We start from the raw sequence: 23,524 nt of genomic DNA, 5'->3' as shown, positions 1-23,524 counted from the left end.
CATATTAATTTCTTTATTAAGAATATTAATTTTAAAATTGGCTAGTTTATCAATTTCTCCCAACTTCTTATTATTTGCACCAATAATTTTAATTTTTGGAATCTTTATTATATCTGATAGTTTTAATGTATTAAAAATAAAATTCTCCGAGACTAAAGTACTTTCTGAACCAGTATCTATCATAATTTTAATCATTTTATTTTTGGCCAAAGCATTTATATAAATTAAATTAATAGATTCAATAATTTTATCTTCATCTAAAGAAATAAATTCAGAAGGTTTTTCATAATAGCAATGGCCTAACTTGTAATTCAGAAAGTTTACTGAACAAAATTTTGATTATTAGAATTGTCAGATTGTATCTGACCACTTGGATCTGATGTCCTATGTCTTTCCCTACTATAACTTCTACTCACATTTTCTTGCCTTGTACTATTTCGTTCCCTGTCTTCGCAGCTCCTATTCCTTCGTACACAATTTACCTGTCTGTTATAGTTAGGCCGCTCTGTATTTCTTCTATTGTTAAAGTCTTGTCTATTATAATTAGTATTGTTATTAAAATTTTGTCTATTATAATTAGTATTATTATTAAAATTTTGTCTATTATAACTAGTATTATTATTAAAGTTCTGTCTATTTGGATTACTGTTAGTATTATTAAAATTTTGTAAACTATCACCATACCTAGTATTATTGTTATATGATTGTCTATATTGTTGATTATCATTTTTATTATATTGAAAGTTATTGTTGTTTTTTCTGTTGTTATTATTACTTGTCATATTGCCTCTTTGTATTCTTTGAATAAAATTAATAAAACTATCTATTGTTTGAATATTTTGTACAGTTACGGTTTGCACAACATCAGCATCAAAATGTCTAGATACATTTAAGACTGTTTCATCCTCTCTAAGTGGTGGTTCTAAATATTTTGCAACTGTTATCAATTTCAATGCATAATCTACCATATTTGATTTTAAATTTTGATTATACTTTCCAAAATATAGAATTTCTCTAAACTTGGCTTGCTCTAATTCACCCCAATAATAATTTAAAAATTTATTTTCAAATGTTTGAAAATTATCTAAATCATTCTCAATACTAGCAAACCAAGTTGCTGCATTGTCATTTAATGTCACTCTAATATAATCTTTAATATCATTAATATTATTCACCAATCTTAATTTATGTTTTAAACTATGTATGTATACTCTAGGATGCAATTTTTTTATATTACCAGAGAATTTAATCCCAGTCTCATTTGTTAAATTTAAGTAAGGTCTCCCTATGTCTCTCATTTGTAAAATATCATCTATTCTCTGTTCCACATTTCTTATTTGATTACTATTTATTTGGATATTTTGTTGTATATCGTCTAATTTTTCTTCTGTGTTTCTCCTGTCTTCGTTAATTTTTACTTCTAAGTTACATTTCTGTAACTCTATTTTCTGTTCTATATCTATCTTATTATCTTGAATAATCCTCTTTACTTCTGTCCTCTCATTTTCTATCCTTTTCTTGTAGTCATTCCGTATAATTTTTATTTCATTTGCTACTTTTTTCTCTGCAGCTTCAAGTTTTTTATCCATTTGTTTTTCTATTTGCTTTACAATTTTATTATTATTATCTTCTATTTTCTTTTCTAATTTTCTATAATTCTCTTCCATTTTTTTCGTGTTCTCTTCCATTTTTTTCGTATTCTCTTCCATTTTCTTCGTATTCTCTTCCATTTTCTGTTCCATTTTTTTCATGTCTTCTTTGACTTCTTTTGAATTCTCTTCTATTGTCTTGTTCATCTGCATCATTAATGACATCAAAGCTGCCATATTGACGTTTTCCTCTCTTTCTGGATTCATTTCTGCAGTATCTTGTGGAACTTGAACTAAACTCTCCTCTTGTATAGGTTGTGTTTCTACTTCCACATCTTCTTCATTCTTTTTGCTTCTTGTACCTTTCTTTCCTTGAGACATTTTGAGACTTTACTTGTTCAAATATAATTAAAAATAAAATCTATAATTTTTTCTTTCTACTGATAATTAATTTAATTATATGAGAGCACTTATCTTCCCAAACTAATTCTTTTAAATAGAGAGCCACCGCGTTGGGTGCCAAATTGTTATGATGTGTTGTTTTGTTTGAATGATGAGCAATGAGTATTTTTAATAATATAATATATAGGGTTTTTATCGCGGTTCTCAAAGAATTAGCTTGTAAGTACTTTTTTAAATTATCTTTATTATAACTATTATGAAACACACATATATATCTAACCTAGCCAATGTAAATTTAAAATAAACTATCTTTAAATTGATGTTCTTATAAAACTAATTAAATTCTATAGACAATGTTAAATTTAAACAAACTATCTTCAAAATTGAAATTGTTATAACACTAACTAAATTATATTAACAAAATTTTGTACCTTTCTTTCACTGAATGCCTAAATGAACTGTTTTCCACTATATATATTCTAATCACCACTGAATGTCTTCGTACTTCGGTTATCCTTGTTTTAGCGAAATTTCTTTTTCCAATTATCAGCTTCTACCAATTTAAGATATATTTTTCTTCACCAGCATTTATATACCACCAAGCAAACCAGCAAACAGCATTTATATTTATTCTTCTTTTCAATATACCAATATCCAATTATTATAAGTTGATTTATACTAATCTTCAACCATAACATAATTTAATTTCTTCCAATATACCTTTTTTAATTATATTAAACAATTGGACTATTTGTACTTGATTCACTAACTCCAACTAACTTTCATATTTCTTACTAAACTTTTCTGACTGACTTCTTGAAAATTCTGAACAATTTACTACACTAACTAAATGTGTCTACTAACTTTCATAATGAACTGGCCTGACTTCTGACTAAAAACTGCCATCTTGAATCCAAATCACGAGTATTTATATCTTTTTGGATATTCTAGAACCATCTGGTAAGAGATCATGTTCCAATTTGTTCTATTTCTTTGATATGGATGTTCTCGAAAAAATATCTGTTCCATCCACCGACATAATCATTATTCCAGAATATTCGACCGTAAACAATGGTCACACTCTGCACTCTGGAGAATTCGTTAATGTTCCATTGATAATTTTGTTGACATTTAGGCTTTTCAGATCAGAATAAACATTTAAATCATTAAATATATATAAATTAAACATTTTAAACTAACATTATTATTATAACCATACTTATATTCGTATTATGATTAATTTCTATCTGTCAATTTACTGTATAGTTGGTTGCCTATGCACATGGCTCACTTAAATATATTTACAACATTAAAATACAACTTTTTACACTTATTATATGCTAATTTATTAAATCTGCCCTCACATAAATATATTTTTATTAAATTCTCTAGTATATAACTTATTTAAAATAATCAAATACTTTTTTATATCTAATATTATGTAGTATATAACTTATAAATTAATTTTTTTAAACAATATCATTTCAATATATATATATATATATATATATATATATATATATATATATATATATATATATATATATATATATAAGATATCCGCATCGATATTCACATGTGCATAATACAGATTTTTTTTTACATTGACTTTTATTATTTGTTAAACTTACACTTAAACAAAAAGTTGTCTATGTAAATAATATAGAGAGATTTATGTACTACCAATCATTGTTGATAGTACATCGCACACATGTACAATGGGAAACCTTTGAGTGCATTAGAGCAAATAGTTATTACCAGTAGTTAAATAATTTATCAATGGAGTATTGTTTTCATACAGTCATGTAGATTTTTTCAATGAGCTGCATTAAGCGAAGTGGTCTCCGTGAAAGGTCGTGTTTAATTATTATTGTTCTTTGGTGTGTATCAAAAACTAAATAAAAACACATCTGCAGAGAAATCAGCATAATGAAAATTTTACTTTGCATCAGCGGAATCAGTATAATAAATATTTTTATATTTATATTCAGTACTGTATAGTATAAAGATGCTGTGACAATAAAAATAATAACAATAAAAAAATAACTCAAGTGCTAAAATGGAATTCTCAAAAAAATGTGTCTTTTATTTTAACAATTTAAATTTTTCACACTAGATTATAAAAATAAGCAAACTTAGTTTCATTCAGATCATTTTGTTACAAGGAAAAGAAATAACAAAGATTTAGTGACACTACAAACCAATAAACTGTGCTTGGTTTATATTAAAGAGTGAATAATAACTATTTAAATGGTAATAAGCCACAATTAAAGGGTAAATTACGTTTATTGACGTTTCAATTTCCACTTCGGAAATCGTTTTTAAAATACAAACTAATGTTTGTATTTTGAGATAATGGATAGATAAACGAGAGAAATTAATTATATCACAAAATCTAACAGTTTGACAATGAAAAACAAGACACTGAATACAGCTAAACTGTAAAACAAAATGGGCAGTTATAAATTTTAAACTAAAACTTATAAAGGAACTCAAAAAATAAATAGACTAAACAAACATTTCTTCCAAAAACATCAGAAAAACCCACGTCAGAAAACATATCAGCAAATTATCAACAAAAATCATGTTAATCAACATATTTAACCATAAGCTGTAAGAAAAGATTATATATTCAATAACATACTTAAGGATTTATATCGTTTCTAACATAAAACAAAACCTTCTAACCAAAAATAAAATAAACATAACAATAAACAATAAAATTATTATCATATTATCATCATATAGTGATCAATAATCTTATACTTTAAAACAGATGGCAGTCTTTAATAATTTAAACAAAATTAATATGCAAATTACTTTAATTGAATGTGTATTGCAAATGTATATTTGACTGCAATCTAAACGAATTCCATTGGTCATTATCCAGTTTTATTCTAAAATAAACGTAACAAAATGATAATATTACATTTAGTAACATACTCAAAAGAAAAAAACTAAAAATAAACGCTCAACAAAAAATAATAAAACATACTGTCCCTAACAGCAAAAACAAACAATATTGCTATAAAATATTTCACTCACAACAGTTAATTAACCTTTAAAGACAGGGGAGAAGGTCTGGAGAAAAGCAGGTGGCCCTCTAGATGTAGAAATACGATCTAAGGACGGTTGGCCTCGACATGACAAAAGGAGGTTGTTTGTGAATACTAACGGCAAGCAGTGAATTCAGTCGAACTCACAAAATTATGTGTTTCTCAATCCTAACTAAACTACAAATATGCACGTCTGAATGTATATGGATACAAATAATAATAACTGAGAACTGAAAACTAGAATCGGATACTGGCTTTTTATAAATTCGACCTCAGCTAATTAATTTTTGGAAAGGGGATGTGTCGTTTGGCTCGAAATATTTGTTCCCATGAGAAAATAGTTACGCCTTAACTAAAAACCAATAAAATTTTAAGGGGGATTATGCGTGATTAATACGTTAATGAAATGTTTTAAAAAAACATATTCATTTATGGAACGCTATAGCCCCAAACATAATTTATTACGAAAAAGGTCTTTAAAAAACAAGAGTCTTTTAAACTCTTATACGTATTCGAAGCGATAAAAATTAATAATCCCAAGACATAATTAACAAAAAATACCGGCACGTACCTAATAAAGAAATTCAACCTGTGACACCATAGATGGAAACACAGAAAACCTAAACAGCAAACATTAACGAACATAAAATAAAGTCTAGATAATCGTAGCTCTATCCAAAAAAGGAAACGTGCTCCCTTTTGGCATGGCAGTGTATTTAATAATGTTGATTTTATATGTTTCAGATAGCCCTAAAAAAATCTACAAAAAACGCAAAAAACGGCTTCGGCTACAAAAAAAGAAATTAATAAAACACTAATAAAACACTAACAAAAAGTGCATGCCACAAAAAATAGTAACAAAACCCAAAAATGGGCCAATTGGAACAGGCCATCTTAAGGCGCTCTATTCCCGCTATCAGGAAAATTGAAATTTATCGAATTCTCTATTTTTAATATAAGATTAATATGTAAATATAAATAATGGAAAAATGACACATATAGGGTTCAATGGAACGATTCAAGTATAGTCCTAAAAGAAACAGATGGTAAAAAGAGAAAAAGTGGCTTAAATTATGCTAAATGGGACCAATTGTGTCGCAAATTCCTCGACAAAATGCAGTGGGATCTGGTTAGCCATATTAAAAGAGGAAGTTAATAAAAGGAAAATACCACTATTGGTAAGTCAGTTACATATCGAGGATACATCATTTATGTTTTTTAAATAACCTACATGCAATATCAGAATTTGGTGTTTATTGAGAGTAAACTATGTTTAAGACCAAATACTTACCATGTCCGGATAGTATTATAAGGTTTTTCCTGGTTTTATCCTTATGATTTTCTATGGAATCACTAACAGGAGAATTTCACTGTCATCATGGCATGTGGCTGTCTTTTTATAGACGAATCACATGCAATGATTTTTTCTAACGGATATTCTTCAGCTAAACTTGATTTCATGTAATCAAATAAACAATCTTACAATAAAGTCGTCCCAAGAACGCAACTCAGCAATATTGGAAATATCATTTTAAAGTCCTTTACTTTAAAATATATAATATATTTCTGAATTGTATATATAAATGAGTCAGATAAAATTAAATTAGAAGAATTTTTCACCAAGTAACAAAAAACAAAAATTGTTTAATTTATTAATGTTTATAATATTTTGAGAACGATTTCCGAAGTGGAAAATGAAACTTTATTAGCAAACTACATCCACTGCTGTATGTAGTTTGCTAATGAGAATAATATTTATAATGTAAACAGTTCTTAATAGTTAACACCTCTATATTTATTTTCTTAAAAAAATACGAAAATTAACTTGCTGGTCTCTTTTTGAAGTAAATAGGCGGTCATGGAATGTCGAACATGCAATAAACACAAAATACGTTAATGGTCTTAGTTAGCATTGACTTAAATCTCATTAAACGCAAAATTAAAAGTTTATTACAATGTATAAAATAATTATTGCGAATCTGTAGTAAATACAATTACGTCATAAACATATATATTCATTTCGTATTATATAACAGAATGAGTGGAATGTATCACCTATTCTTGACATTAACCAATCGTTGGTAAAGTCCACAACTTTTTCAACAAAAACCTAGTAAAATTAAATTGTCTGCGAAATGAAATTGTTGGATAATAAAGATAGTACCTATTATAGTTTCTATTATCAGATCAACTTCATCGATTATGCTCGAAGGCAAAGTCCTTTTTAAAATTGGTCAACAAACATGGGTCGTTATTAAGATTATTTAAGAATAGACCTTTCATATTGTTATGCATTCTGGTGAAGTATTATCAGTGCTATCGAAGCCATAATTTCTTTTTTCTATAATTTTCAACGATTAAGTCAACAAAATCGTATTATATGTTGATACACTATATAAAACTACTTAAAATGAAACAAAAGGACTACAAAATCTAAAAAGAAAAAAACTGAGAGGCATCAAACTATCGAACCAAAAATCAAACAAACTAATTAATTTTCTCCGCATGAAATACAACAATTTTTAATTTTTTGACTAAATGATTAGAACAACACCTATTTCCACATGTTATACATACTTTGGAATACGATGTTGGAACTATGAGGTGCAACAGATGGTTAGAGAGAAGAAAGAGGCTATAAAGAGGTATGATAAGTCTAAAAGGAGGAGGATAATAAAAGAGAGGAGGAGAAGGATATATACAAGGTATCAAAGAGGGAAGAAAAGCGCGCTGTAGCTGCTGCTAAGGAAATATCGTCTGCGCAGCTGTATGAAAAGTTGGAAATACTCGAGCGAATGAAAAGGTTATAGGAAGGGGTTGATATTTTGCAACAAATGATGAGTAGGATATATGAGGAAGAATTGATGCCCAATGCATGGAGAGAGAGTGTGATGGTATCATTGTATAAAGATAGAGGGACATTCAGGACTGTAAGAACTATAGAGGAATGAAGTTAATGTCGCACACAATGAAAATTTGGGAAAGAACTACGAAGCAAAGGTTAAAGCCATCGATAGGAGAAGAACAGATTTAGTTTATGCCTTCTATGCGTTGACAATAGCTACGAAGATGTATGTGAGAGAAATGGGTTCCTGAGAAGTACGTAAGGCTCGTGAAGGATATGTAGGAAGCGCACACCAAAGTAAGGACTACTGTCGGATTGACCGAAAGTTTTCCGGTGACGGTTGATTTGCATCAAGGAACTTTACTGAGTCATTACCTGGTTAATTTTGTTATGGATGTACTGACAGAGAAAGTAAGGGAGGCGCCTCCTTGGTTAATGCTCTTTGCTGATCATGTTAGTAGAAGAAAAGAGGGTTTTAGAGGGGCTATTAAAGAGGAAGAACTTAAGGTTAGCAAGTGGAAACGGAGTATATGTGGTTGTGGGAAAGTGGAATGGTTGGAGATATAGAAATGCTTGAAAAAGAGCTAGGACAAGTAGGAGAATGTAAAGACCTTGGCTCCTATAACGGAAAGTAGAATACTGGATCGAGAAATTGCCCACAGAATACAGGCTGGTTGGTTTAACTGAAGTCGAATAAGCGGGGTACTTTTTGTTTGAAAAATGAAAGAGGGCTGAAAAGAAATATAACCAAGAGTCTGGTGAGACCTATGCAGGTATACGGCGGTGAAGTGTGACCTATAAAAAAGATCCAGGAAAAGAAGATGGAGGTAGCTAAAATGAAAATGTTTCGGTGAATGTTGGGTAAGACTAGAAGGAACATGATCAGAAACGATTTGAGTAGTGAAAGAACCGGGGTGATTACAGTCTCAAAAAAGATTCAAGAACAAAGATTGCAATGGTTTGGTTATGTCAGACGTAGAAATGAAAACTATGTGAGACGAAGGATAGCGCTTTTGTTAGAAGTTGATGGAAGAAGAGGTAGAAGAAAACCTAGGAGAAGACTTAAGAAAGGTTCATGTGAGGAAGACGTGATGGTTAGAAATGGGTTTTGTCGAAGAGTAAGGAACAGCGACCCCTGAAAAGGAAAAAGCTGGGGAGGAAGAAGAAGAATACATACTATGGAATACTATTTGCATCTTTGTATTTTTGGTAGACTTTTGGTAGGCTGTTCGTTAGGATTTTTTAACGGTTTTTTTTTTTTAATTTTTTGATCGATTTCAAGCCCAATATGAGGTTTGTAGTGCCTCATGTGTTCTCTAATCAGGTTCAATTAATGACATAAGTGTTTTTTAATCAGATATCTCCAAAAAGGGATTAGCAAATAGAAACAACACATGGCTATTAAAACTAACAACATGCAATAGAAGATATGCAATATGCAATAAAATAGAAGGCTAGCCACGGGTTCTTCGTTTGCAGGAATAGACTGTAGTCCTAAACCGCTCCCTGAGAGAGTTATAAAAGCTTATGATTTCCGCTTTATTTGTTACACGGACCAGTGCATTGTGGTATTTATTTTTATTCAATAGAAATGATACAAGAGTATTTTTTTTTTGTAAATTCAAATAAAGACAAATTCACTCTACGTGTTTTATTGCGCAGGGCTTTCCTTTTTGAGTTTTCACAAAATTGTTACATATGTTAAATTACGTTGTCGAAGTTCTTCTTAAAGCTCTATTGGCGAAAACCTACTATCTTAGGTGCCATTCTTATTAGTATTGGCTAATTGGATAACAATATTTTCTGCTGGGGTTCTTGACCTTGCCGGATGTACCTTAGACTACTTGTATCGATTTTGTCCATGAAAGTAAGCCCAATCTTTATCTATAAATCATTCGTCATCTATTCCCTCGTCTTGCAAATTTAATTCATGCAGTGAATGTTCACTTTGAACTTCTATATCACTCGATATTTCTCCAACATCACTTAGGTATATCAGATACATTATATACTAGTCTTTCCAACTCGTCGAGAGTCAACGGTTTAGACATCTTAACTGTAAGTATTCCAACTAAAATACAAAGCTTGTTGATATAGTGGAGTCGAAATTGATCACAATTGACTATACCGTAGCAAAATCAAACTTCCTATTGAATTTTTTAAGCATAAAATAAATTTGGATTTAAATTTGTCCTGTAAAATATTGACTAACTTTAAAGAAATCCTGGTGCTTTTATATTTTTGCAATTTCCTTCCATTTCTGATTTCCATTGGGGTTTCTATATATTTTTTTCTTTTATATTACTTTATTTTTCACAATTGTTTCATGCAAACCTACATATTTGCAATAAAAAATGGTTTCTAATTAACGAGACTCCCAGTTGGACATTGCGGGTGCGGTGATTTTAATAGTGTAACCTTGATCTACGATTTAGAAAGTATATTACTTACCAACATATGTTGACAATGAGCGCAGATAATTCCAAGAAAGAGTACAACTATGGGTCCCAATATAATACCGGCATTCTTAATTGCGTCACCCATAGCGAATATGCCTGATCCAACATTTCCTTTAAACAAGTGCATTAAAGTTTCCAAATAGCTGAAACGAAATGATTATATTAAATATAGACGTATTATTTTATATTTATAATAAGTATTAATTTCTCTTATTAGCTTAAAAATGTTTGTTTCATAACTTTATCAAATTATAAATATACTCGTAAATTTGCCCGCCGCATGCAACCGGGGATCCAATCAATTGTCATCTGCAGTCAGTAATTAAATTTTTAAAATAAACGTAAATATAAAGTTCGATCTGGTGCACTTCTTTTTACTATACCCTATACATATATATATATATATATATATATATATATATATATATATATATATATATATATATATATATATATATATATATATATATTGATGCTATATACATTATATGTACTATACGTCTCACGTCGTTTGGTTTGATGTGTCATATGCTAGTATTAGACTAGTTGTTTATTTTGTAATCGGTCAGAGGCTATTTTCAGGTCAATAAAGCGAATTTACCTTATATTTACCTTATGCTTTATATATAAAGCAATTATGTCTATTATCATTCATAGTGTCATCGTGTTTTGGTAGTCGCCTGGTTTGTTTTTTGTTTCTGAATATATTCGTTTGTTAAGATTCGATCAGTTGTTTATTTTTTATTCAGCAAGAGGCCATCTTTAAGTCAATTAATCAAAATTTGTCTTATAGTAAATCTATTTTTATCTATAGTGCCCTATGATACCTCGTATGTCGCTATACGTTCATTAATAATAAAGATACTGTGTAGTGCCCTTTTGGTAGTCGCATTGTTTGTTTTTTTCTATCTGAATATATTCGTTATATTCTCCCCTTTCATTTACTATGTCGAATGTTAGAATTCGGTCAGTTGTTTATCTGGTACTCAGCCAGAGGTTTTTTTAAGTCAGAAAATCAAAATTTGTCTTTTAGTTAAACTATTTTTATGCAGAGTGTTCTATGAAATTTCGTATGTATGAACTATACGTTCAATAATAATGAAGATACTGTGTAGTGCCTTTCTGGTAGTCGCTTTGTTTTTTTCTGTCTTAATATATTTGTTATATGCTTCCCTTTCATTTAACGTATCACACGATCCAATCGGCCCAAACACAAAGAAGATATGGTGTAATGCCCTCTTATTAATGCCGCAATGCCGCAATGACGTACCATACGTCACGATCCGACGAACTATTCTACCCCCATCACAAAACGCTCAAAAAAATTATTTAGTTCTACATAATTAAGTTTAATTTGATTTAATTTTCTTTAATTCTATTTAGCTTTATCTTTTCTTAAGGTGCCTTCTCCATTACTGAAGGTTGGCTATAACTACAGCAAATTGCTCTCTATCTTGAACTGTTCTTAGTATCGAATGTGTGTCCATGCCTGTCCAGTCTCTTACATTCTTCAACTAGGAGCATTTTCTTCTTCCTGGACCTCTTCTTCCTTCCACTTTCTCTTCCAATATAAGACGTAGGAAGTTGTATTTTTCTCCTCTGTAAATATGTCCTAGATTTTCTCGTTTTTCTGTTTTTTAGAATATTTAGGAGTTCTCTCTCAGTACTTATTGTTCTTAGCACCTCGTTGTTAATCACGTGCTCTGTCCAACAGATCTTCAGCATCCTTCGAAAAACCCACATCTCAAAGGCTTCTATACGCCTCATACTTGTAATTCCGAGAGTCCATGTTTCCACTCCGTATAGCAATATGGAATAAATAAACGTTTTTACAAATTGGTATCGGATATCCAACGATAACGTAGAGTTTATTGGGAATTTTTTCATTCGTTGAAATGCGGACCTAGCATATTCTATACGAGCACGTATTTCGACCTCGTGGTCAAGGTCGTTTGTTATCCAGCAACCAAGATACTGGAATCTTTGTACTGGTTCTATATGTTTGTTATAGATACAAATATTTACACGACTTTGGTGCACGTTTAACAGCCATTACTTTTGTTTTATTTGTGTTTATATTTAGTCCTAAGCTATTTCCCTCTCTGGTTATGACATGTAAAAGTCATTGTAAACCCTCAGTACTGTCCGCAATAATGACGGTATCGTCTGGTTATCTTAAGTTGTTTACGTATTCTCCGTTGGTTTTTATTCCTTTTTAAATATTTTCGAGGGTATTTTGAAAGATCTTTTCAGAATATATATTGAATAACAGTGGAGAAAGTACACAACCCTGACGAACTCCTCTTTTTATTGGCAATTCTGCTGTCAGATGATTGTCTATTTTGATCGACGCCATTTGATCCCAATATAGTTTTTTAATAAATGCTACAGTGTTATAGTCTATACCATGTTGTGTTAGGGTTTCTATGAGTTCTGTGTGTTTTACTCGATCAAACGCTTTTTCGTAGTAGATAAAACAGATAAACACGTCTTTTCGCTGATCTCGGCATTTTTGTAGTAATATTTGGAGGCCAAATAATGCTTTCCTTGTACCAAGTCCCATACGAAATCCAAATTAATTGTTGCTCAGGTTTCTTTCGCATCTTTCGCAGCTTTATTTAATTTTATTTAATCTCATTTAGTTTTTATTTTATTTTATTTTATTTTATTTTATTTTAGTACAGCGTTGTCGTTTGTTAAACCTTATTTTATTTTTATAGTAAGTGTATGTTTATCTTACCCACTGACATATAATAAATGTATATTATACGTCATTGATCTTACCCTACAATTATAGTAACCTATATTTTTAGCAATTTTTAAAAAAATTAATTAATTCAGATTTCTTTGTTCAGATGGAGTTAGGATTTTATATTATCAATATAAAGCTTTAAATTATTTTGTGATAAATTCTATCTTTATTATTAAAACTAGTTGTAATAATGTAATGAATACAGCAATATTAATTAAACGTATCGTTTCAAGAACAAAATATGAATAAAATTTCAAATGGTGGTAGTTCAGATTTCTTTCCTAGATGACGCCGTTAGTTTACTGGACACACGGTTTGACTTGTCATCATAGCCTTTTATATAGATAGATAAGTTTTCTTACCCAGTGACATATATAATAAATATATATTATACGTCATTGATCTTACCTTACAATTACAGCAACCTATATTTTTAAGCAGTTTAAAAAAAATAATTAATTCAGATTTCTTTGTTTAGGTGGCGTTAGGATTTTATATCTTAACTAAGATAAAGCTTTAAATTATTTTGTATTAAATTCTACGTCAAAATTAATAAAAATTAATTATTAATTATATTAATATGTAACTAATACACTATTAATAATTAAACGTATCGTTTCAAGAAATAAATATGATTGAAATGTCAAATTTTGGTAGTTCACATTTTTTTCCTAGATGGGGTCGTTACCTTACTGGAAAAACGGTGTGACCTGTCATCATAGCCTTTTATATAGATAGATAATTATCCCCTGTTTTAATTATCACAACATAACAATTCAAATAAGATGGATTTAAGATACACTTAAACAAAATCGATTATTTAACTAGAGAAACGTAGATATAAGTCAAAGAAACAGTCAAATTTAAGTATCTAGAATTCATAATATAAACAGAATAAAAACCGTGCTGGATATAAATAATAGACTAAGAAAATTACGGCACATTATAATAAATCTGAACTCAGTGTTACGGAACAAAAGCAACATTAGAAAAAGAAAAATGGGAATTTACAACATAACAAAAAGTACACTGACCTACTGATATGAACATGTTTGCATAGGTCAGAAGAACGGATTGAGCACGGTAGAGAAACAGCATGTTTATAGAGTGCGATATTAAAGAAAAGAAATAAAGGAAAATCTCGAACATCTTTTAAAGTAGTCATAGCAATGCAAGAAAGAGAGGGAAAAAATTTTCCTAATATCAAAATTAAAACCCCAACTTCAATCAGTTACAGATGAAATCAGAGGAAAAGAAGCACATGATAAAACATGATAAAACCTTATCCACTAAAAAGTAGGTAATGTACCAAAGAGCTGTATAAAAGCCACTTTTGTGATAATTTATTAATATACACTGCAACCTCAATATACCGAAACTGACGGAAATAAAAAAATATTGATCTGCTGCTTGCAAGCAACTCACTTTCTTCTGACAATTTATTTTTAACTTTAAAATTGTTGGCAATGTACTTGTGTGGATTCTGAACTTTTTAACAATTTTTTCATTACTCTAGGATTCTCGTTGACACAATTAATGATTTTTCGTTTCTCTACGAAGGTTAAGGAACACCTTTTTTTATTTTTATTTTACATTACTTAACTTATTTAGATTACAAACAATAATGATAGTCTTACGAAAAATTGAACAAATTGTACCCAAACATGATTTATTCTGAAATTAAGTATGAATGATTAATAGGATATGGTAATACGTTATATAAGGTTTATAAGTTGATAAAATTCGTTAAATGGAGGTAAATAATATCGTCACAATTGCCGTAATTGTGACGTAAAAAATTAAATATATGGGCTGATATTTTTGATAGTTGACTGGTGGGATTTACTGAATTTTAATGATTTTTTACCTGGCAATTTGTCTGGCAAAATTTATTGACAATTACTGGAAAAAGTGAATAATCCTGAATTGACTAATATTAATGAAAATGATCAATATATTGTGGACCATTTGACTTTTATCCAGGACGTTACTACTCTGCATTATGGTTTATTTGTTCTTCAATATTTACAACATTTTCCACGGCATTGGAAAATTTTGTTTATATTTTTCCTGGCGTTTTTTCAATTATTTCCTTTTTTTAATTATTTTCCTTTTATATTTCAACACATTTTTATACTATTGTAACGAACGAGCTTATTTCGACGTACCCCATGTAACGGTTGCATCTCGAGATGATAATCTTTATTCCAGAATGTTCATGATCTATCGACTGGCGGGCAGATCCGAGACGCTAATGCAAGGAAAATAGAGGTGAACTATACTAGATTATTCTAGTACATAATAACTTGTACATATAAGCAGCGCTGATATTAGTTAGTTTAGTTGATAAGATATTATCGTGCTGTAAACTTTTAAATAAATATTCTTACATAAATAAGAACCGCTCGTTTTATTTTAAACACGCTACAGTTAGTGTTACGGTGTGGAATAATTATTTATACAAATACATTCAGCAGTGACTTTTAAAAAAGACTTTTGAACTTTTGAAAAGTATTTTTCTTCGGGAACATCAGCGTAGTTTGGTAGTGAGTGATCTTTGTAAGAAAGAATATTTAAAAAAAAATAAGTGTGTACCTGACCACAGATGCGGCTTGCAGAACTATCAGTAAAACAGTTACGTGAATAACTAGAGGAAAGTGAGGAAGACTACAGCGGGTCCAAAAAGATCGTTCAAGAATGGCTGAAGAATGTCCTTAACAAGAATGGAGATGACCCAGATACATTGAATTTTCAATCAGCAGAAGAAGCAGTTTTAACGAAAATAAATAGGAAATTTGAAAATGTTTTTTAAAGATTCGATGAAACGTCTTAAATTATTAAAGAAGCAGCTAGAAAAACGACGAGAAATTCGAAAATGTTTCTAGAAGATTCGACGAGACTTCTCAAATAATTAAAAACTATGTAGTCAGAACAATGAGAAATTTGAAGAAGTTTCTAAAATATTCGATAAGATACAGAAAAATGTAAATGCCGTAGAAGAGAAGATCAAACAATTAGAGACCATGATAACCAATACAAAAGTGCTACCACCAGTTAATGAAGAAGTTTTAGATCCATAAGTAAAAGAAGAATTACCTAGAGACGAAACGACACACCATATAAGATTCAAATTACTACCATTTGATGGAAAGTCTTCTAGGTCCATATACCTTAGACAATTTAAAGCTATTGCAACAATCAATCATTCGACAGAACAAGAAAAGGCTGTTTCCTTGACTGCTGCTTTACGAGGTGATGCTGTGGATATCCTAAGATTGATTCCCAAGGACCAAGAAAAATGTTACCAGACTTTCTTCACTCGACTAGACAAAACTGGTGGAGATGTCTATCTACAACAAGTCTACAAAGTACAAATAAGAAGTAGAATTCAACGAGCAAGTGGGAATTTGCAAGAATTTGAAGCAGATGTTGCTCGTATAGTGCTGTAGATACCTTCATCAATGGGTTGAGAGACAGTGAACTACAGAGAACTTTAAGACTAGCAAGACCAAAAGTTTTAGATGAAGCGCTCGCCATTGCTTTGGAACATGAAACAGCTGGTCAAGCTTCACGGAGTGATCGAGTACGAACCTCTGAAGAGAGCGACGAACAAAACGATAAACGTCTGCAGGAAATCGTATGGAAATTAGAAAACAGATGTTGGAATGGTAGCGACGTAGGTCACATTCGCCCTAAATTGCAAGAAAATAATAAAACAGTCAGAGACCTAGAACAGATCGAAAACTGGGCTGCAAAAAGTTATTCGAATGCTGATGCTTAGTCAAGACGGTCATGCAGTGCAAATTGTAATCACTGTCTTAAATTGGAGGAACGACTTTGCCTCGTGAGACAAACCACCGTCATTAACGATCAATGGCAGACTCAACGGCTAAAAGACGCTCAAGCAGATGATCCATGTATAAAAAGAGTATTGAATTGGATGCATGGAAGTGAGAGATCTACTTGGCAAGGTAGCATTAGTGCATGTAATCCAGAAGTCAAGTCTTCTTCTTCTCTCAGTACCCTGTCCGATTATCGAACGTTGGCGATCATATTGGCAGTAATAACTTTGTTTACGGCGGCTCTAAATAAATTAGCGGTGGTAAAGATGATGTAAGAAGAAGGTAACGGAAATGTGAACTGTGTGCAACCAGTAATGGTTCAGTTGGTTAAAAGAGGGCAACCATGAAACAGTACAATGTTGGTAGTCCAATGGAGAGAGTAGCAATCAATATTGCAGGTCCATTTCCAGAGACGAATGATGGAAATAAATATATCCAGCTCAGAGCATTAAAATCCAAGTGTGCCGAAAAAGTTGCGTATCAGTTGTTAGATGTGTTCACCATATTTGGAGCTCCACACATTTTATACAGTGATAATGGTCGAGAAATAGCAAACAAGGTTATTAAAGAAGTTTGCAGTATGTGGGACGAACTGAAAATTGTAAACGGAAAACCCAGACATAGCCAGTCACAAGGTTCGGTAGAGAAAGAGAGAGAGAGAGAGAGAGAGAGAGAGAGAGAGAGAGAGTGAATTAAGCTATCGAAAAAATGTTGGCCACATGGCTGGAAACAAACAAAACAAGTCAATGGTCGGAAGGTATAACGTTCATCCACTTTATGAAAAATAGAGTTTACCATTCGGGCATTAATGTTAGTTCATACAAAGCACTGTTCGGTAGTAAAGCTAAAGTAGGATTAAAATCATCCTTACCTGCTGGTACTTTATCCAAAATCAGAAGCAAAGAATATTTAAAAGCAATATTAGCAGATCAGTCTAATGACGCTGATTATGAAGCAAACCACGCTGGTAATGTGGATGTCAACAATATAACCGAGAGTTCACAGTTAGCGAATATTTAAGATAAAGGTAACACTAACAGCCCAATTGAACATAATGCATGTGCGAAAGTTGCTGTCAATGAGGAAGACCATGCCAATATTGGAGTTGAAGACAATAAGAGAGACAAAAAAGATGGCACTGCAATTGACAAAACTTTAAAAGAAATTCAAGAGATTCGAGATATTGCTAAACAGTCACTTGTAAAACAAGCTGACAGAATGATAAAATATTCTAATGATAGATTCCTTGTTGCAAAAGTGGGTCAAAGTGTTAGAGTGAAAATTCCAGAATAGATCTAAGGTTGATAGGCGAAATATTATTGCCATTATTATTTCTGTTACAGATGAAAGACTATATAGGGTAGACACCAAGCATGGTATTTTAAACCAATTTTATGCTACAAACGAATTAACCACCTGCAAGGAAACACTTATTTCAGACAATGAAGTGCCTTATACTGAAATACGTCTCAGGGAATGCGTAAGTAAAGATTCGAATTTAGGCGGCGAATTCCGCCACTGCAATTTTAGTGGCCAAAGCAATTCACAACGCTGCAAATGTAAAAAATTAAGCGTTCTTTGTAATTCTAAGTGCCACAAGAACCTTTCCTGCAAAAACAAGTAATTATAGTTTGGTAACTTGAAGCTAATGCATGTGTACGAGTTTGTTTTTACTTACTACATATCTAGTTGGGATTTTTGATTGATAAATTATGTTTACACGTTGAACTTTATTATTACCAAATACCAAAATTTTATTTGGTAATAATGGGCGAAGCCCAAAACGTTATTCTATTATATTAACCAGGATTTTTCGGAAAGTATTAATAATAGCCGGTAAATCTAAATTATAAAGGCATTAATAATCATATTGACCAACTGCTACGGTTCCTATTAATATTTACCGGTAATTATTAATACACACCGGACTTATCACATCAACCGTGACATATATATATATATATATATATATATATATATATATATATATATATATATATATATATATATAACCAGAGGGTCTGGAGAATAGTAGGACATTTAGCAAGGATGTACTGATAGATAAAATATGAGATTGTTGGAATGGATTTCCCGTGAAAATAAGAAAATCCGAAGAGCAGACACGATAGATAGACGACATAAGGAGAATAGAGTATAACGGGATGCAATTTATGCAAAAGAGAATTTTCTGGAGGCGTATGAAGTCGGCTTATCCAGCAGTGGACAGTAGAAGTAAGATATTGGTAATTATATTATATATTATAATATGATATTCGATAAGAGTTTTCCACAATGTACATAGAAATAATTAGCTGATAAATGTCTGTGCTTATGGTTAATATTTAATATTTTTGTTAATGCTAGAACACGGAAAATATTATTATTAGAAATAGTTTAAGAATAATCATTGAAAATGAGTCATTTAAAACAAATTTACTCATAATATCTACTTAATTATTTTAACTATCCTTTAAAATTTAAATGATAGGAAACAACAAAAAGCAAAATTATTTTCTTTTCAAACAAATATGTCAATATGATGTAAATCGGGTAGAGCTAATCAAGTAGCAAAATAAAAACAAATATAATCAGAAATATAGTTACTATTAAATTATTTTTTTACAATACATAGCAAAATGTTTTATTGCTTAAAAAACTCGTATATTTACTAATTACCTGGCATAAATACAACCCATTTTGTGTACTTTTAAAACATTATTTTTTTTATCTGATGATTTAGAACTTACCGCTTCGACGTTCTCTCTTTTTCACTAATTATAAAAGGCCACTTTTTGGCTTTCTCTTTTAATTAAAAGAACTTTTCTTTTCCTTCTAAAAGAATATTACTTTTACAGATGTGGACTGACGATGTTTTATAAATACAAAACGAAACGTTTACACTAATATATGAAATAGTTAACATTTAGCTTGTTTCTTTTCTCCTATTATCTGTCAGATCTTTAAGAGTAACAGTGTGAAAGGGATTTCACCCCATTCAATTGTTTTTCAATTCAATTGTTAGTAGTTCAGTTGATTTTCGCTTTGCACTAAACTTCGAATAATAATTGGGAAATTACAAGTTAGAAAAGTCAACTTTGAACAAGAGTTCAAAAATAAGTGTTACCAATTATTAATGCACACAGGTGGTAGTAGTAGTGAATAAATGAAATACCATCAGACAAGTAAGATAGAACTATTTTAATAATTTTAACTAGTTCTGAGTAAATAAATAATTGTATGAAAGCTTAAAAAACTGGTTTTGAGAATGTTTAATACCGAGGGGTTGACCCGCTTAAGCATTCCTACGCGTTTTTTGGCAGATAAAAAAGTAATTAGTGCCGAAAACAAATTAAATATCAAAATAAAAGCCACATACATAATTTTATGGCAATATCCAGATTCAGCCATAGAATAAATTAGATAATATAATATATAATTATAAATATTAATAATAATAAAGTTAGATTAGAATTAAATTAATTTAAAATAATAAATAATAATTGACATTGTAATAAAAAAGATTTATTAATATAGGAAAATGAATAGAAGTGACAAAGAAACAGAAAACGAAATAGATACGGATGAAGCTACAAAACACAAGAGACGAGACCATATTGAATATTTTAGAAGAAGTCAAAAGACCAAGCGTACACCTTCTAAAAGTGACACGGAGAGAAAGGAAGAGAAAGAGGATGTCATGATTAAAGTGATGCAACAGGTAATAAAAGAAAAATGAAAAAATGATCAATGACATTAAGCAAATAAGGAAAGAACAAATGGAAAGTAATAAATAACTTAGAGATACAAGAGTAAGACAGAAAATTAAAAAACGGCGTGAAACAATCACAAGATAGAACGAAACAACTGGAAAAAAAAGTTAAAAAAAAAAGTTTGATTATATCGGGTTTAAAAATAGATACAAATGATGATAAAAACCTAAAAGAAAGTATGAAAACATTCATATCACAAGAACTGCAGGCGCAAATAGAACTGAGGAACACCACAAAAATAGGAGAAACAGTCTATGCCATAGAAACAGAAACCTTCACGGATAAAATTAAGATACTAAATCGGAAAAGTAAGTTGAAGTATCATAAAAATTGCATCTACATAAATAATGATCTGACATCAAAAAAGAAGAAATGCAGAAAGAATTAGTTACAATAGCAAAAGAAGAAAAAGTAAGGAAAAACAGACAAAAATAGGCTATACAAAGTTGTTTGTAAATAGAAAAGAATGGATATGAGATAAAGAAAAACAACAACTAAAAGAAAATACCAAAGAAAAATTGCAAAAAACTAGTAGGAGGAAAATAACTGGAGAGATATGATACTGAAACGACAAGACAAAGGAATGCGACCATGGAAAACGAAAAATATTAACACAAAAGAAAAGTAACAATCCAAGGTCATAATAAAAATTGGGACTTGGAATGTTAGAGGTACCTATAAGCACGGAGCTTAAAGAAACTTAGACCAAATTATGAAAAAATATACAATAGAATACAATATGCAATCCTTGCCCTGCAAGAAATGAAACAACTGGAAAATAAAATAATAAAAATAGGAAAGAGCACACTTTGCAAGAGTGAGGGAATAAGAGATATTTTGAAGTGGGATTTATGGTATCGGAGAAAGTAAACAAAGCGATTTTCAACCAATATCATACTAAATATGTTACTTGAGATTAAGAGGAAAGTATAGGAAGATAAGTATCATTAATGTACATGCGCCCACTGAAGATAAAGATTTAAAATTAAAAACAGAGCTCCCTAGTAAATAAACAGCTAAGCACCCTAATAGGAAATAGGTAGAAATACGATATAACGAAAATCATTGGTGACGCGAATGCCAAAGTCGGAAAAGAGAAAATGTATAAAAGAATAAAGAACAGGGGGACGAAATTCACATCAAACAAAAACGAAAAAAGTTAATAGACTTTGCTACAGAGAACAAAATGAAAATAGCTAGCACAAGCTTTGATCACAAAGACATTCGTAAGGTAACATGGACGTCTCCCGATGGAAAAATAAGAAATCAGATAGAACCTGTCCTAATTAAAAGCAAACATGATATGGCAATAATCGATTGCAGGAGTTATAGAGGAGTAAAGCCCAACAGTGACCATAATAGCAAAACTATAACAAGAACTACCAATAATTCCAAAATCTGTTAGAGATAGATTAAATTACCAACTAGAGTGCCTTTAAGAAAAGCAGGTAGTAAACAGACTAGAGAACGAAATAAATAAAAACTAGAGAATCCAGTCAATCAGAATATAGAAGAAGAGTAGCAGACCATATAGACAGCCATGTCAGAAACTGCGGAAAAGTGTATAGAAAGAGGGCATATACAAAAACAGCACGACTGGTTCGATGAACAATGTAGAATTGCTTTGGAAAGAAGAAACAGGGCAAAACTATGTAGCAACTGGAAGAGAAGTAAAAAGAATTTGCAGAAAAAAGGAAAGAGAACAACTAGAAAAGCAACTGAAAACATAAAAAAAACCTACATAAACAAAGAGGTAAAAAATTTCTACTAAGAAATTAAGAAATCCAGAGAAACTAAAAAGAATAATCTACAGTATTTCAAAAATAAAGAAGGTTTACTTCTAGGAGAAACAACAAAAAATTAAACGGATGAGCGGAATACTTTAAAGATCTATTAAATACAGACCAACAAGAACAACTCGAGGAAATGAGAATTGGCAAGAAGATGAAGAAGGGACGCGCATGGAACCAACTTTGAATATAGTTGAAGAAATAGTAATAGACCTAAAAAATAACAAAAATGCAGGAGAAAATGAGCAGCTGAAATTTTTAAGGAAGGAGGTAAAAGATTGAAGGAAAGAATATTTCAGTTGACATTAATAATTTGCAAAAAGGAAGAAATATCAAAACAATCAAGTAGCGCTCTTATTTGTCGTATCTTTAAAAAACGATACAAAAAGGGAGTGCGAAAACTATAGAGGTATAGCGCTATTAAAATTAGTCTATAAAATACTTGCAAATATTAGGAAAAGAATAATAAAATATGATAACAATGTGTTTGGAGAATACCAGGGAGGTTTTAAACTAGGAAGAACAACTACTGATCAAATAAGTATGTTCAAATTAATACAAAATAATAGCTACGAACGATACTTAGGATTACGTATGCTATTTATCGATTTTAAAACAATCATGTGACTCCATAAATCTAACGATGCTATATGAGGTTATGAGAACATTAGAAATACCAGAAAAGCTTATAAGGCTAGTGAGAATGACGCTTAGGAACATGATAAATAGGGTAACAATGGAAGAAAGCTATTTAAGACAGTTCACAGTGAATAGAGAATAGAGATTTAATCCTCTATCAACGAATTTATTCAACCTAGTATTATAACAAACCGTAAAACGATCAAATATGAGCACAAACAGGACTATTTTCAATAGCAGGGAACAGTGCATAGCGTACGCGGATGATGTGGTGATACTAGCAAGAACAAAAAAACCTCTAGAAAATTTTTTTCAGAAATTTGTAGAAGAATTGCAAAGATACGGATTAATAATAAACCAAACAAAAACGCAATATGGAA

At 30.6% G+C, this 23,524-nt stretch overlaps 1 protein-coding gene across 3 annotated transcripts in view; it reads right to left on the bottom strand.

Moving 5' to 3' along the window:
• The window catches only part of LOC140443474 (proton-coupled amino acid transporter 1-like), a 322,463-nt gene that overhangs the window by 17,553 nt on the left and 281,386 nt on the right, over nt 1-23,524 (bottom strand). For all 3 annotated transcript variants that reach the window (XM_072534761.1, XM_072534762.1, XM_072534763.1), the window contains one exon: nt 10,344-10,494. In XM_072534761.1, coding sequence (XP_072390862.1) covers nt 10,344-10,494 — 151 coding nt within the window. The remainder of the gene's footprint in view (nt 1-10,343; nt 10,495-23,524) is intronic.

The sequence above is a fragment of the Diabrotica undecimpunctata genome, chromosome 6, assembly GCF_040954645.1.
Source record: "Diabrotica undecimpunctata isolate CICGRU chromosome 6, icDiaUnde3, whole genome shotgun sequence".
NCBI lineage: Eukaryota > Metazoa > Arthropoda > Insecta > Coleoptera > Chrysomelidae > Diabrotica > Diabrotica undecimpunctata.
The sequence above is the reverse complement of the archived record's forward strand: the minus strand, read 5'-3'. Positions and strand labels throughout refer to the sequence as shown.